Raw genomic sequence first — 15,688 nt, 5'->3', positions numbered from 1 at the left:
GACCCCAGATGATGCACTTGAGCCAAGAGTATCATTACCACAACATGGATCCTCTCTGTCAGTCCTTGAGAATGTTCTTACATCAAACAGGATAGAGTTCAGAGGATACTGTTCACAGCCTGGTGTGTGGTAATTTAATCTCTGCATGGGATCAACACATGAGAGAGCACTGTAATGAAAAGAATCTGATCATAAAGAATATGCTAGACTAACAACAAGTCTCTGAAATGAACATATTTCAAAGAAAAAACAGTTCATAATAAAAAAAGAACATATATGAAAAGAAGCCCTGAGACTTAAGTGTTTAAATCTAGACTTGTCACATTATCTAGATTTGCCTGGGTTTTCTTGGAGATATTTGTTTCAGGGTCTGTGTGAGATACAAAGAATATACAAACACTAACATGTTGATGATAGACTTCCTGAAGATTTCACTTTGAAGTTTTTCAGTTTATTAACAGTTCTTTTAAATGAACCTTTTATTTAATGGTATACAAGATAAATAAATATAATGTACTTTGTCAACTATTATAACAAAGGAATGTGTTAGTGTAAAAAATTTTAGATATGGCGAGCAAGACTTTTGTAGTAATCTGGTGACTTTGAAGGTTAATCATTGTGTAATAGGACAGAATATTGGTGCTGTACCTTTTTTTATGCTTCAGTGTGAAAATTCAAGTTTCTTTTTTCAAAATTGAATCAAACAAGATAGAAATATCCGAGTAGTTACACCCCTTAGAGGTTTTGAGATGATGAGGATGAATGGAATCCCATGTATGTTCCTCCTTCCCCCTCACCAACTCCCCCATTCCCTTCCTCTCCACGCCATCCCCCCCCAAGAGTGATGATACTTTGATCTGTCGGCACCATGTCTGTGCTCCTGGGTTTTACCAAAGTGGTTATTGTCTACAACCTGTGCCACTTTGGTGTTTCCCTGAACATAAAACAGTGAGTGTTATGGCTGACATACTGTTTGAAGTGGTGTTACATCCATCTCTAGCTGTCACATGTTGAGTTTATTGCTTTGAAATATCATTGATACAATGAATGTTTTGTGTGCTGCAAACAATTATCATGCATATCTAGGTTTCATTCAGACAGCTTTCACTTAAAAAATGCAAACGCGGGAAATTGTTGCTAACCTCAAACTGATTTCATTTCAGCTTGGTTACACAGCATTACATCGTGCTGCTTCTCAAGGTCATGCAGAGGTCATTGAGACTCTTGCCGAGTCAGGTTGTGCCATCAATAAGCAAGACAAGGTAGAGTTTGAATTTTGAAATATTGATCCAGCAGTTGTAAATTTGAGTCAAATAAAGCAATATTCAGTGAAACTTACACGATAATGGCAGCTGATTTCGGAAGAAAATCTGTGAATAACCACAAGGGAGGACAGATCTCAACTGTCAGGATGATGCTTGGTCAGCACATACTATGGCTCACAAAGGAAGATTGTATTTTCTCCCTGGAATGTAAGACAGAATATTTTCCCCAACCCAAACCTTGTGACAGTTGCCTAAAGGGGCACTGCTGTGTGACTTGGCTTCGTGGTCATTATCACCCAACTGGTTTGTTCTGGCCCAGACTGAGGTTACCTGGAATTAGAGCTATATTGAATTTGTTGTGTAAATTGTTTCATGCAGTCACTGAGTGTGATATTTAACTGATGATGGTGTTACAGAATGGCAACACAGCCCTGCATGAGGCAGCCTGGAATGGGTTCAGCAAGACAGTGGAGATGCTGGTCAAGCATGACAGTGACACCTTCATTGCCAACAAGGGAGGATTTACTGCACTACATCTGGCTGCCCAGAATGGGCACAATGAGAGCTCTCGGGTCCTGCTCTATGCTGGCTGTGATTCCGATCTCAAGAACAATGTGAGTGATCAAGACAAGGCAGATATACACATGTACCCATATTTAATGTTTCATGTAATTTTTTGTCATGGTTTAAAGCCATTTTTGAGATGAATTTATCCCTCAGTAAGATGTCATGTCTGGTTGTGTTCTTTAGTGAGATGTAACCATTGAAGATCTGGGTGAGAACTGGTCTTCAGTCACCCATGCTTGTCGTAAGAGGCGATTGGGTGGTCAGGTTCACTGGCTTGTTGACACGTATCATTGTATTCCAGTTACATAGGTCGATGCAAATTCTGTTGATCACTTGATTGTCTGGTGTAGACTCAATTATCTACAGACGGTTGACATAATTAGAAATTCTGCTAAGTGTGACTTTAAACAACAAACAATCAGACTAGTGAGATGTTATGTTACTGTTTTGCAGTACGGGGACACGGCGCTGCACACAGCTGCCAGATACGGCCATGCAGGTGTCACACGCATACTCCTCAGTGCCAGGTGTAAAATCAATGAACAGAATAAGGTGAGGATTATAAGATCTTAGTTTACTAAATCAGAAATGCTCACACAGGTAGATCAGTAATACAACTGGAGAGTAATGACAACAGCACTTCCCCTTTAACAATAAACTTTACTGAGTTCTTGCTTAGCAACTCTGGTTAACATTTATTGCAGTGCTAAATTAGTATTGTCAATTTTTGGTATGATTTATCCTATTTATTTATGATTTATGTCTTATAGTTGATGAAACTGCAACAAGAATATACTTGATAAGAATTTTCTGCAAATACATGCTACTTTGGTACATCACTCTCACTCACTCACTTGGATCTTCATGGAGGTTCATTTACGTTCTGTATTGTTTAAGTGAGAACATTCCAAACGTTTAATCAAACACCGTATTTGGTACAGAAATGTGCCCTTTAATACCACATGGTTGTTCATTATTTTAGAACATAATTGATTGGAACTCTGGATGTATCGGCCATCTTCACTGGCAACAGTCTCCCCAGCTTCACACTGATATTTTCGATAATTTATATGCATACCTTCCTCCATGTAACTTCCTGCTTTTTCTGAAATATGAACATTTCTGTAAAGAAAATACTTAGTCCAGTCCAGGATATTTAGCAGCTTTGAGAAGATAATAATGCACAAAATTTAACTTTCATGCAACTAAGATAATTAACTCTCATGCTTCACTGTGTTCATAATTACTTCAAAACATGGTATAAATTCTTTGCCCTGAAAACTTTAATTATTTAATCATGAAAATGATTATATGGGTGACTCACCTCTGCCTAAAAAAGGGATTTCTAAATTACATAAATGAATGAACTTATTTAACTTGAGTCATGTTAATATGTTTCTGAAATGTATATCCACAACAGACAAGCGTCTGTGTCAAAGGTCAAATGCAGCTGCATCCATGAATAAAAGCAACACTTTGTACTCCTAGTTTTATTTTTGGTGCAATAACTTCTCCATCACAGTCATACGTTTGATGTGGGCTTCAGTTTCTTCATCGGGGAATAGGATTAAAAAAATCTTACGCAATTTATGACATTGCATATGATGCATCTTGGTAGAGCAGGATTAGAAACGAATGCATATAAAAATTTAGCCAAACAGATGACTTAATGCAGCCAGAGTTCGTAGTGAGGTAATTAGTTTTCAAGAGTCTCAGTTACATGTCGTTATCATTTGCTTCCAGTGAATGTGTCTGCAAATATGATTTTGTATCGCTTGAATTTCTGAATTGGGTTGTTTTTTCACACAAATGTTTCTGTCTATTTGATGTGCGTGGTGCCCATGTATAACCTACATTACTGCTCCAAAGCTTGCTACACCTTATCAGACATGCATTTTAGAAACGTGTTTATTAAAACAAGATAATAATTCCCAGAATTATTTGTGTGGCGTGAATAGATTACACACATATATACACATTGTGAAGGAAAAAATTGTAGTTCCCAAGCCAAAATAAATACAGGTGTTCTTCTGAACCTGTTCATATTATGAGTGGTTTTGTTCCCAGTAGTATCAGCATCCATTCCAAGGGCTGTCCTAGTGTGCAGTAATAGGCAGTGGAATTGGGGTAGTCAGCATCCTGTCTGAGATGTTTAGGAGGATTCTCTGTAGACTGACCTCTGCACTTTGTAGAGCTCCTCAGTAATACGTCTGCTGTATTGAACATGTTTGATCCACCTTTCATGCATCCATGTATAGTATTCCCAGAAATTATTGAGAATCATGTTGCGACATGTAACTCATTACGTTTATTAACTTCTGGCGTTTTACTTACATAAACATGTTAAAACATCATCCTTTTACAGTCTCAGTCTTGTTTTAGTACTTTGTTAGACCTCCTTGCTCAGCAATGCATGCCTTAATACGCCTAGGCACACTACCCATCAAAATTTGTAGGTAATCGTGTGACAGGGTATCCCAATATTGGACCACCTCGGCCTTCATATCTTCAATATTTCTCAGTCCCTTTTGGTTTATTCTGTCCTTCATGACTCCCCACACATTCTCAACTGGGTTTAGGTCTGGGCTGTAACTGGGCCAGTCTAAAACTTGAACATTTTCGCCCTACAACCACTGTTTTGTGTAGCGTGCAGTGTGTTTTGGGTCATTATCATGCTGGAAAATCCAATTATCTTCATACAATGTTTGTGCTGTCGGAAGAAGGTGACCATTTAGAATGTCAACGTATCTTTCTTTTGTCAAGTTTCCCGTGAAAACACACAATGGCGTCACTCCGCGAGCCGATATGCCACCCCACATGTGAAACTTCGGGCTATGTTTTGGTCGCTGGTAGATAGGTTTGGCAGTATCTTTGGTCCAAATTTTCACACAATTAGGGAAAAGCCAAACAGAACTTTCATCGGAAAAGAAAACATTATCCCAATCTTGATTTTCATGAGCCTGACACCAGTTTAAACGTTTTTCCTTTTGTGCATCTTTCATCAACGGCGAGGGAATTCCACGTTTTTTCACCCAATTAAGTCTCTGTAATTCCTGCCTAACTGTTTCATTGCATACCTGAGGACTTCCTCTGCTAATCATTTCATTTCTGATGTTCTCAGCACTTTTCAATTTGCCCCTACTCACAATCTGCCCAAGTCTTCGGCGATCCACAACACTGAATTTCCTAGGCCGACCTGCCCCTGCTTTGTGCTATATCCCGGTTCCTGTTTGAATATTCTTCAAAGTTCTGTATACTGTAGACAGAGGAATACCATGTCTACAAGCTAACACTTTAGCATCAGCCTCACCCCTTTCAAAATCATCTAGAATGAGCTTTCTTTTCTCTCTTGCTGTAAATTCTGCCATGTCAACACAGGAAGCCATCTGCTCAGACAAGGGAGATAACTCTTGATGTAATGAGCTGCCTTCTAAGCCATCAAGAGTTGTCTCCCTTATTTAGTTTGCTTAGTGCATAGTGAAAGCCCTTTTTCCAATCTTAGCATCATTAGAAAAAAAACAAAGATTTTCTCAATAATTTCTGGGAACACTGTATGTGTTTGTTAAACATATTACCCTTCTAGGCTCTGTATCTTGGTCTCCCTGTATGTAGATCAGGTTGGAGTGGATCCCAGATCTGATGCTTGTCATTGGAGGTGATCAGCTTAATGGTACCATCTGTGGACTAGCTGAGTTTGTGTGATCTTACCCCTAAAGCGCATGCTCTGAAACACTCGACCTGTGCCTCCATGTCATCTTAACTTTCATGCTTCAGCATGTTCCAACCCTTTGATGTTTGTTGTCTCCATACCCATGCTCAAGGTTCACCAAGGTTGTAAATATCTGAGACCTGCACACCTTCAGGTTCACCACCCCCCCTCCCCCCCAATTATAAAATTAAATGTGGTATTATAAAATCGCAATACTGTTCAAAGCAGCACTCTCTCTTTCTTTCTTTCTTTCTCTCACTCACTCACTCACACTCACTTGGTTAGTGTGTTTGTACAATCTGGATGAGTTTAGGGGAAATAAATACAACAGTCATACTACAAGCTCTTACACAGAATATCATCTGTATAATATGAATATTATCAGACGTGTTGAACATTCATACGAATAAGGTGCATGGATTTTTCATAAAATATGTACTCAGTGTAAAACTTGATAATTAATGAGTCCAAACAAATACAGTCCACATCTGAAGAATTCAATGATTTTTTTTCTTCTTTGAGAGTACTTGAAGAGACATATGGTTTATGTCACAAGAAAGACAAATTATAATTATTTTTTCATGTGAAAAGGGATAAATAAACAAATCAGCTTTCTATTGCTAGTTATACAGACAGGCGTTATAAACAGTTTGGAGCCTGTCTGTTGCCTGTCTCCGTCAACACCCTAGCTGGGCCCACTCTGTGACCCCTCCCTGTCATGTTGTAGCATTGATCCAGTGTCAGGTTTCATCACAGCATGCTGGTCTCTTACGATGAATGTGTGTGAGTTAGTGAGGGGATATTGGATAAGTGAGGGGATGGTTGGGTGAGTGAGGAGATGGAGGTGTGGATGGATGATTGGGTAAGTTGATAGATGGGTGATTTAGTGAATGAATGAGGGGATGACTTTGCATGAATAGTTGCATTTCTTTGGAAAGATTTATCAACCAATCAAAGATCAGTTGATTTTGTTTGATTGGAGTTTTTAAACAGTGACCATATTTGTATTCTTGTGTGCAGAATGGGGACACCTGCCTCCACATTGCATCAGCCCTCAAGAGGAGGAAGATTGCCAAACTCCTTGTGGAATCTGGCATTGATATTCAGATAAAAAATAAGGTATGCTATAAACAGATTATTTACCTACATTGGCACCTCTCATAGACAAGAAAACATGGATTTCCAACAGTACATGAGATAGGTCTTTCTCACCAATCAATGCTCTTTTTTTTTAAGCGGGGGGGCGGGTATGGCAGTAATTGAGACAATATGAATTTTGAACATGGATATTATTTGCATCTTTAAAGTTTGTCTGAAGGGAGTTATTTTTGCCTTCTTTACAATTATGTAAAACATTTATCGTGATATTTTTTATATGTATTTTATTGTAGTTATTGTAGTAATATGTTTCACAGTGAAGTATGTTAATATTACAGCAAAACGAGACGGCAATGGATGTGGCTCGGAGGAAGGAACACCCAGAGATAATTATCATCATACAGTCCTTTGCTCGGGTAAACACCAGTTGTTATTTATATAAATTCTGGGAAGAAAACTCATTAGCAGATGAAACAGACTGTTTCTAATGGAGTAATTATAAAAGCTCTTCCTTGATCATTAGTGGTGGAAGGGGAATAACTCATGGCACTATCATATGTTTTCTCGGCAGAGAATTTAGCAAGTTTACTATGACCTTAGACCTCAGTAAAAAGAATAGTCTGTGTATGATTTTCAACTTGTATGTAAGTCTTCGACATTGTTTCACCTCTGCCAGCCAAAGACCCCCAAGTCTCCCAAATCCCCTCGACCTATGACCCGAACGCACCCAAACGTGGTGACCTTCAAGGATGAGATCCAGGTTGATATGGAAGGGCCGGTGGTAGTCCCTGACGATGACCAGCCAGTCAAATCAGACAAGCCAGAAAAGGACCGCAAATTCTTTTTCTTCAAGAAGAAGAAAAAGGTTTGGAATTAATACTACGTAAAGTGTAACTAGAAATTAAATTTCAGGATGATTGAAAAAAAATGTTCTCTTTGATTCATGTATTCAATCATCAGATATTGACATGGGATAGCATTACACCAGTTGTTAATAGAACAGAATTGTATTTATGAGCTATATTTTGTTTATGAGCTATATCCACAACCTTGAAACAACATTATGGCCATGTATATGTAACTTTCTATCTCTTCAGGATAAGGATAAGACACCACCACCCACAGTGAAAGGTAATGGGCAGACCCCCTCACCCAGGGGAGACAACTCCGGTCCTGCGCAGCCCTGGAGTAAGCCATCTACTGTTCAGGGGTTCTTCAGTCAGTATGTGCCACAGACTGGGGTCCAGTACTACAGGGATCTGGCTGGGAACATCAAACAGGTCAGTCCACACACCACTTGCATGCAAAAGTCATTTTAGCCGTGGAAAGGTGGTAATTGCCTTAAAAAGGTCCTTTAACTAGCAATAGTTGTCAAGTTATGATACCTAGCTATGATGGTGGGTGTTAATTATTTAAGACAGACTTTGCCTTTCCTTCCTCATAAACCTGATGTAGGTATACAACTCACATTGTCTTTATCATTTGGTTGTTGCAGGGTCCAGTGGGCTACACTCCACTCTGTCAGTGCGGACCAACTTTGAAGCGTCTGGAGCAGAAGATCGAGACAAACCGAGAGAACATGGTGGACCACACTAATGCCTCTCATCAGCTGCTCAAGGGACAGATCGACCACCTCGATAGACGCACAGCTCAGCAAGTGTTCGCTATTGACAAGCTAACCAAGGAGAGACTGGAGAATGAACACAAGATGTGCCACAATCGAATCAAGGAACATCTGCATCATGAACGGAAAGACACACAGCAAATGTTCAGCCAGTACAATGAACAGATTCAGACCTGGCTTGATTCGAAGCTTGCATCATACGGACATTGTTTAAGTCATCACCATGATGATTCGGCGTTACCTCCTAGGACAATGTTCACAGACTTTCATGAAAATGAAAATGGACGCTTGTTTAGATCTCGATCAGATGAAACGCTTTCAGTTTCTGATTACAGTGGGAAACATCGAAAGAAAGACTTTTATGAATCTCGCCATGAAGCCATGCAGTTGATGAGAGCATGGCAGGTACCGTCTTACCGCCAGAGTGTGAGGCGGCGAGAGAGAAATAATAACACCATCAACAACAATGTGACTGTGACCAAAGCTGAGATTCATGGAAAGATGGACAGAATAGCAGATGGCGCCTCACCAAAATATGAAGGCAGTCCTAATCGCCAAATGACGGGACACTATCAGAATATGATCTCACCAAGTGCAAACTCTCCAGTTGATGTCAGTGCTATTAAGAGAGAGACAGGAAATCAGGGAGCTATCCCAAAACGGTTGCCTCATTCTCATTCTTGGCAGCATCCTGTTTCTCAGTCAAAACAAGATCTGAGCAGGTCACGTGAGGGAAGTCCACAAGTACATGGTGCTTCTCGGTCAAGAGAAGGGAGTCCATTAGATGCTCGTTCCAGTATTCGGCCAATACTTCGCAGTCATACAGACTCTGGTACTCTCAGTAATCATATATCAATGCCAAAACAAAATTTATCCGAAAGGGGACCTCCAAACACAAGAAACATGCCCGGTGCACCGGAGGTTCCCCCAAAGCCTCCTAAACCTAGCACTGGGCAGATGCCAAACCCCTCCATGTTTACTAGGCAGAACAGTGGTGGCTTCAAGAACAATAGTGGCTTCAACCAGAACAATAGTGGTATTAACCAGAATAATCAAGGCTTCAAACAGAACAATAGTGTCATCAACAGTATTTCTTCTGCATCTGGAGGTGGGTACAACCAGAGAAACAATCAGACCTATATGTACCTGGAAGAGGCCCCCATGCCGAAGTACAAGCCACGGACACGGTCCACTGACACTCTTCTGGGAGACGACAAGGAGACGTTTTCCCAGCATGTGGGACGCAGCAAGAGTCTAGACAGGCCTTTGGATGACATTGACATGAAAAGTGGAGGAGGTGGTGACCAGGGTGGTGTTGGGACACATCCAGCACCTAGATCATCTGGTGGACAGCAAGGTGTGCCCCCAAACAGACACGGAGTAGCATACAGGGTCCCCCCAACTAACAACCCATCGTCAAGTGCAAGTCAGGCACCCACTCGGAACAGTGTTGCAGGATACCGAGAGAATCCCTATGCAAGTGTTAGGGAGATGCAGAAAGTTGCCAACAGTGTGAGAACTACTGCACCTGCTCCTAAACAGGGTTTTCCCACAAATGCTTCCTCCCCATCCCCAAAGCCGGGCTTCCAAGCCTATACTGTAGCTTCATCTCCTAAAGCTGGGTTCCAGGCATACACAACAACCCCTTCCCCCAAACCCGGATTTCAGGCATATGATAGCTCATATCGGAGAGATCCTGTTCGGGAATCAGGACGAGACAGTAATTATGCTGATATCTCCCATTTCAGCAAAGACAGACCACCATACAGGAGTATGTATGGTATCCATGGTGACAAAGGTAGCTATGGCAACTATGAAAGTATGCCAATACAAAACTCTGTGAGCAAATCAGAGAACAACTTGTCAAAAAACGGTGAAAATACAGACGTTAAATCACGGCCAAGCAAACCGCCACCATACGGTTATCGCTATGCCGACTCAGGTGCTAATTTTTCTGGTAACCAAGGAAACAGTGCTAGTAACAATAATACTAATGCCACAACAAACTATAACCAAGGTGGCAACTATAGCAACTACCCTGTAAATAGTCAAAACAACAATGCCCCATCACGTACAGGCAGTGTGATGCCTGTGTCGGGACGATTTGGGGGCGGCAAAATCACTGATAACAGCAATAGTACAGTTAACCATGTGACTAACCACAATGTGTCTAACACAAGCAACAACTCTCAGGATAGCTTCAACCTGTCCACATCGGAGTGTTTACGTCATGAGAGTCCGTATCCAAGGACAAGTGTATATAACCCCACATACCTCCAGAACAAGGAGGACTCAACCTGCAGCAGCAACCAAGATTCTGGCTACAGCAGCAAGGCAAAGCTGCCTTATCTGGGACAGAGTCCCAATGGGTTGCCTAGCAACAGTGGAACCCCATCCTCATCGTTCAGCATGGATCGCAGCCTCTCAACGGGAACACCCAGTCAGAACAATTCTCCATTTGTGCCCCAGACTCAGAGTGATTCCCCTTTCATAAATTCCAATCAGAGTAGTTCCCCTTTTACCCCAGTCATTGGAACAAGTTCACCATTTTCTCCATCCAAGGAAAGTACCCCGGCATTCAACTACTCTTCGAATGCCAATTATGAACAGCATAACCCCCGCCAGCCAGTCAACATCCAGTCTCACGTCAATGGTTGGTACGAGAAGAAGCTTCTCGAGGCTGCAGAAAAGCTGCGCAACAGCGAACAGTACGGAGGAGCTCACAACTACAACAATGCTCCAATCAACTATGACCCTGTGAATGGAAGTGATGTGTAACAACATTCCAGGGGCTGGCAGTGTGTACATTGACCTTGTGTAATAACCATTACATCGAACCGTCTACACAAGCAGGACTCTAGTACCGCCAACACAGTGCCCATAGTGTTATGGCAACTGTTTATTCAATATTGGAGTTTGACTAGTCATGGCTCTGACATTGCTTTGCAGACTGGGACTCAGGGTTCTGTTTCACAAAGCTAACGTAGCACTACATCTGGCACAAGTCTACAGAGCAGTATCGGAGATATCACAGCTGTAGCACTACAGTAGCTTTGTGAAACTGGGCCCTGGGTCCTGTTTCAAAGTACAATTAGCACTACAACTGCTTTAAGTTATTGAATGATCATAGTGCTAAGATCAGTTTGTGAATTAAGCCCCACACACTGTGAGCCCTCATTATGATTTGCCATGGTCCTTTCAGAACATAAAACCTACCTTTTACAGTACCAAGCCATATTTTAACAAGTCACTGTATGTGGTGAAGCAGTATAAAGTCTGGAAAAACTCCAAAAGACACTAAAAGTAAGTAAACACTGAAAAAAAAAACTATTAAATTTAATTAAATGTAAGTAAATCTGAGTAAGTCAAATTAACTGTATGTGATCCTGGCAAGTTAATGTCAAGATTTACTTGAAGGGGCTACTGAGTTCTGAAACACTATTTTCTCATATCACGATGAGATTGACAATCAGAGTATTCACTAGCTGATTTCCCTGCTGCTTCCACTCAACATTCCTAGTGCTATGTTTATCCCAGACTGTGTGATGACAAAAGTACTACTAGAACAAAGGTAGTCACTATCAGCATCACACTTAATCACTGTACATGTTGGAACATGACATACTTAACCTGCTGGCTGAAAAATCTCAGAACATTTTCTCATGTTTCATTCCTGAATTTAAACCAGGCTTAAACCATGTATTTCACTTGCTCTTTGATGGACATTCCATTATGAAGGCACAATGAAAAAAATAAAATACTCATTATTAAATCTTTTTTTGCATATTATTATGAAATCTTAAGAAATTGACGTAATTAGGCTCACATCAACACTTTTCCTTTTCTTTTCATTCAGGCTTTTTAGGTTTTGCATATTGGTCAGGAAATTCTATTCTACAAGTAGAAGAACACTCATAATTGAAAGGCTGAGTGTTGATGTACAAACCAACTATCAAAACTTAAATGCATTGTAGTCATATGAAAAAATATATGTTCCTAACTTTGATTGAGCTGTATATTAAACAAGAAATTTCATTGGTCTGGCCTGAACAACAGAAGACTCTAGCTATATAATATCTGATGTTACCCACGGCACCGACTAGCACCCTCCATCAGTGTTATGTCCCAATGTAAAACACGATCCTCTCAATTTCTACGGAACAGATATCTCGCTGAACCATTGCCTTGTCGTCAGGGTATTGACTCCACTTCAGAAGGACACTGATACATTTGAACAGATACAGATATTCTTTCATGATCAACATTTAAAAACAGCTTGGCGTCAATTTCTGCCATAGAGTAAGTTGTAAAAGTGCTGTGTTTGTTGTTTAAGGATTGTTGATAACAATCAGGCAAAGGCAACACTACTCACAGAATTAAGTGATATTTAATGTGAGTCACTGTGATGTGAAATACCAGTAATTTGATAATGTGTTCCATCTTGGACATGTTTTGCAGGTTCTACAGGTTACTCTGTTTACTGTCTTAAAGTTTTCATTAACGTTTTTTCTGAAAAGGTAATGTCAAAATGAACAGTTGATAAAAACATTTCAAAAGTGTATCAGCCCTTGTCAATATTTGCTTGTAGACCTGGATGTGTGGACAGCGTATACATTGATATGTGTTGATTTCATTTGTTAAAGTTGTTTATCCACAGCTAGTGGTGTGACAGAAAGACATACGTAAACTGAAAATACTTTGATTGAAAGAATAGTACTAGAAACTTTGAACTGTACTATTTGTTTGGAACTAAACAACTCATTTGATGGTTTGTGGAGGCCTGCTTAATGTTTAGAACTCCAAGCCCCTCCGCTCTAAGTTCCATTCACAAAGCGAGCGTAGCACTAAGGTGATCATAACTCCCAGACTTAAACATGGATTTACGATTGTCGTAGCGGTACAATACCTTTGTTCGACAGGAGAGCTAGTGTCCACTGCTACAGAAAATTTATTGATCTCACTTCAGCTTGATTCATGTGCTTCATTTTATCTTTAGACAGCTGATTATTGTTTTGTCATGATGACACACATCTTTTTGTTTTTCCAAGTTTTCCTTCAAGGCAGCAATCATGTTTTTTCTTTCCAAATGGCACATAAGCATCGTATGTTATCATTTTCCATTCTTCAATACCAAAAAATATAATTCGGTGTTTGTAAGCAGCAGCTTTAGTTACCTGTGTTCATATGCTAACAAGACTTTGTAAACAAGGCAGGGTGATGTTTTGTTCCCTTTTTCAACGCTCCTTTGTTGGTAGTCTTCCTTTTGTTTCGCTTTCATTGTTAAGGAGGATTTACTTGACTAAGTGTGGTGTGAGATTCTGTTGTGTGTAACAATAACTACTGAACGTGTTTGAAGGTTCCACACTTTGAAAGTCACCTTTGTTTGAAGGTATAATTTACACATTACTACTGGAACAATCTCACATAACAATCTCAAAGTGCGTTTGAATATCACCATATTCTTTCACTTGTTTTCATAATTTAACCTTTGGTGGAAATCTTCACGAACATTTGACTGTCAGAACTAGTTTAATGATGACTTAGGGCAGGAAAACTCCTGTATGAGAATTTGCATGATGAAGAATAGTCATCATGGACAACTAAATTCAGGGCATAGTAAGGAGTTGCTCAGATACACTGTTTCTTGTTTAAATCAAGAAAGATATTTGTTTCCTTGTAAGATGTGTTTAAGAACATTGGTGAAAATCTTACAACTGTTGATGTCTTCATTCCTTCCATAGTCAGAATTATTGTTACTACAAGATGTTTTCTTATTGTTGAGGAATTGTTTGTTTGTCATTAGTCATTCTTCCAATTGTCAGAGTTCAGATTAATATTTAAAATGTATGAAAAGTCAATTTGATTTACAAATTTTAATGAGGGATTACAGAAGTGTTGCAGTCGTTACAATTTAGTGCTACCTGTATTATAAACTCATGTTTGCTGTCAGTCAAGATTGTGGCTTACTGATAGTGGTGTTTGTATTTTGGTGCGATATTGTTTTTGTAACATGGATGTTTCACAACTTTCAAGGATGAAAAACAAAACATTAATACATATATATATATGTCATGTTATGCAGTATAAACATGAATGTCAAAATAGTTTTTTACCATATGTATAGTAATTTAAGTCTGTTGTTAAACTGATTGTTCCCTGAAAGAATACAGTTCCTACACGTCATGTTGTGTACTGTTACAGCTGTACAGCAGTTACCTCCCTTCCTAAATGGCATGTCATTATCATGTACAGTTTGTATCATACATAGTATGTATCACAAGCTTCCAAGAAGTCCTGACAACTCATGTTCATATAGTGTACATAAAGGCATTTTTGTACATTAAACAGTATTTTCAATTGCATATTGGTCTTCTTTTCCCACTAGACCCGTGAAGGTCCCGGGGTAGTGTAGGCCTTCAGCAACTCATGCTTGCCATAAGAGGCGACTATGCTTGTTATAAGAGGCAACTGAAAGGGTCGGGTGTTCAGGCTTGCTGACTTGGTTGACACATGTCATCAGTTCCCAATTGTGCAGACCGATGCTCATGTTGTTGATCACTGGATTGTCTGGTCCAGACTCAATTATTTATAGACAGCCGCCATATGGATGGAATATTGCTGAGTGCGGCATGAAAATAAACTCACTCTTTTTCCCCTGACACTATGCTTTACCTACTAAGATTTTCTGTAATGCTGTATGTAATTGAATACACAATATTAAATATAATAAGTTCAAATTGTGGTGCTTTTGGGGGTTCAGTCCCACTTGTTTCACAGGTTATAGTTTAAACAACCTACTTTGTATACCCCTCTGGGACGTTTTGCTTGGCATGGTTCCAGTGCTTGAAAGCGATGAACATGTGATTGCTTTAAGGAAGAGATCAAATGTAACTTGTTGTGTTTGGGATTACACTTTCATAGTAAGTACAAATCTTGTTCTTTTCGGGTTAAGTCACATGTAGGGATGATTAAGATACTTGTAAATGTTAGCACACTAACAATATACACACACTATCTTACTTCTCAGTTTGAGTAAAGAAAATTTATCAGGGATGGCAATTGGTGAAAGTGATTTCTGAAAATCAGCTGGGGGTGTGGGGCCAAAACAATGCATCTAAGAAGTTACTGTGAAATTCTGAAATGTGATAGACCAAGAGACACAGTTGTGGGTACTTAACGTTGATAAATGGGACTTCAACCACCTAATTTTTTTCTCCCCGGATTTAGACGAATGTCAAGATCGACTGATTTGCATTTAAATCCGCGGATTGGGGGAAAAATTGCCATTTCTGATATGCATGAATCCAGATCAATGTATATGTGGATCTCAACTGCCATCCAACAGCAGTAACAAAATACATTATCTTTCATAGTGGTAAAAAATAGTACACATGTAACTATTCAAAATACTGTATTGTACAGAGA

At 39.7% G+C, this 15,688-nt stretch overlaps 1 protein-coding gene across 1 annotated transcript in view; it reads left to right on the top strand.

Moving 5' to 3' along the window:
• Nucleotides 1-14,614, top strand: part of LOC137286912 (uncharacterized) — a 77,961-nt gene extending 63,347 nt beyond the window's left edge. The window contains exons 4-11 of the mRNA XM_067818937.1: nucleotides 1,164-1,262; nucleotides 1,682-1,879; nucleotides 2,286-2,384; nucleotides 6,562-6,660; nucleotides 6,978-7,055; nucleotides 7,316-7,504; nucleotides 7,737-7,919; nucleotides 8,135-14,614. Of these exons, the coding sequence (XP_067675038.1) occupies nucleotides 1,164-1,262; nucleotides 1,682-1,879; nucleotides 2,286-2,384; nucleotides 6,562-6,660; nucleotides 6,978-7,055; nucleotides 7,316-7,504; nucleotides 7,737-7,919; nucleotides 8,135-11,041 (3,852 nt within the window). The 3' untranslated portion in view covers nucleotides 11,042-14,614. The remainder of the gene's footprint in view (nucleotides 1-1,163; nucleotides 1,263-1,681; nucleotides 1,880-2,285; nucleotides 2,385-6,561; nucleotides 6,661-6,977; nucleotides 7,056-7,315; nucleotides 7,505-7,736; nucleotides 7,920-8,134) is intronic.
• The last annotated feature ends 1,074 nt before the right edge of the window (nucleotides 14,615-15,688 follow it).

This window comes from Haliotis asinina, chromosome 6 (genome assembly GCF_037392515.1).
Source record: "Haliotis asinina isolate JCU_RB_2024 chromosome 6, JCU_Hal_asi_v2, whole genome shotgun sequence".
Classification (NCBI taxonomy): Eukaryota; Metazoa; Mollusca; class Gastropoda; order Lepetellida; family Haliotidae; genus Haliotis; species Haliotis asinina.
This window is presented reverse-complemented; position numbering and strand designations above follow the sequence as displayed.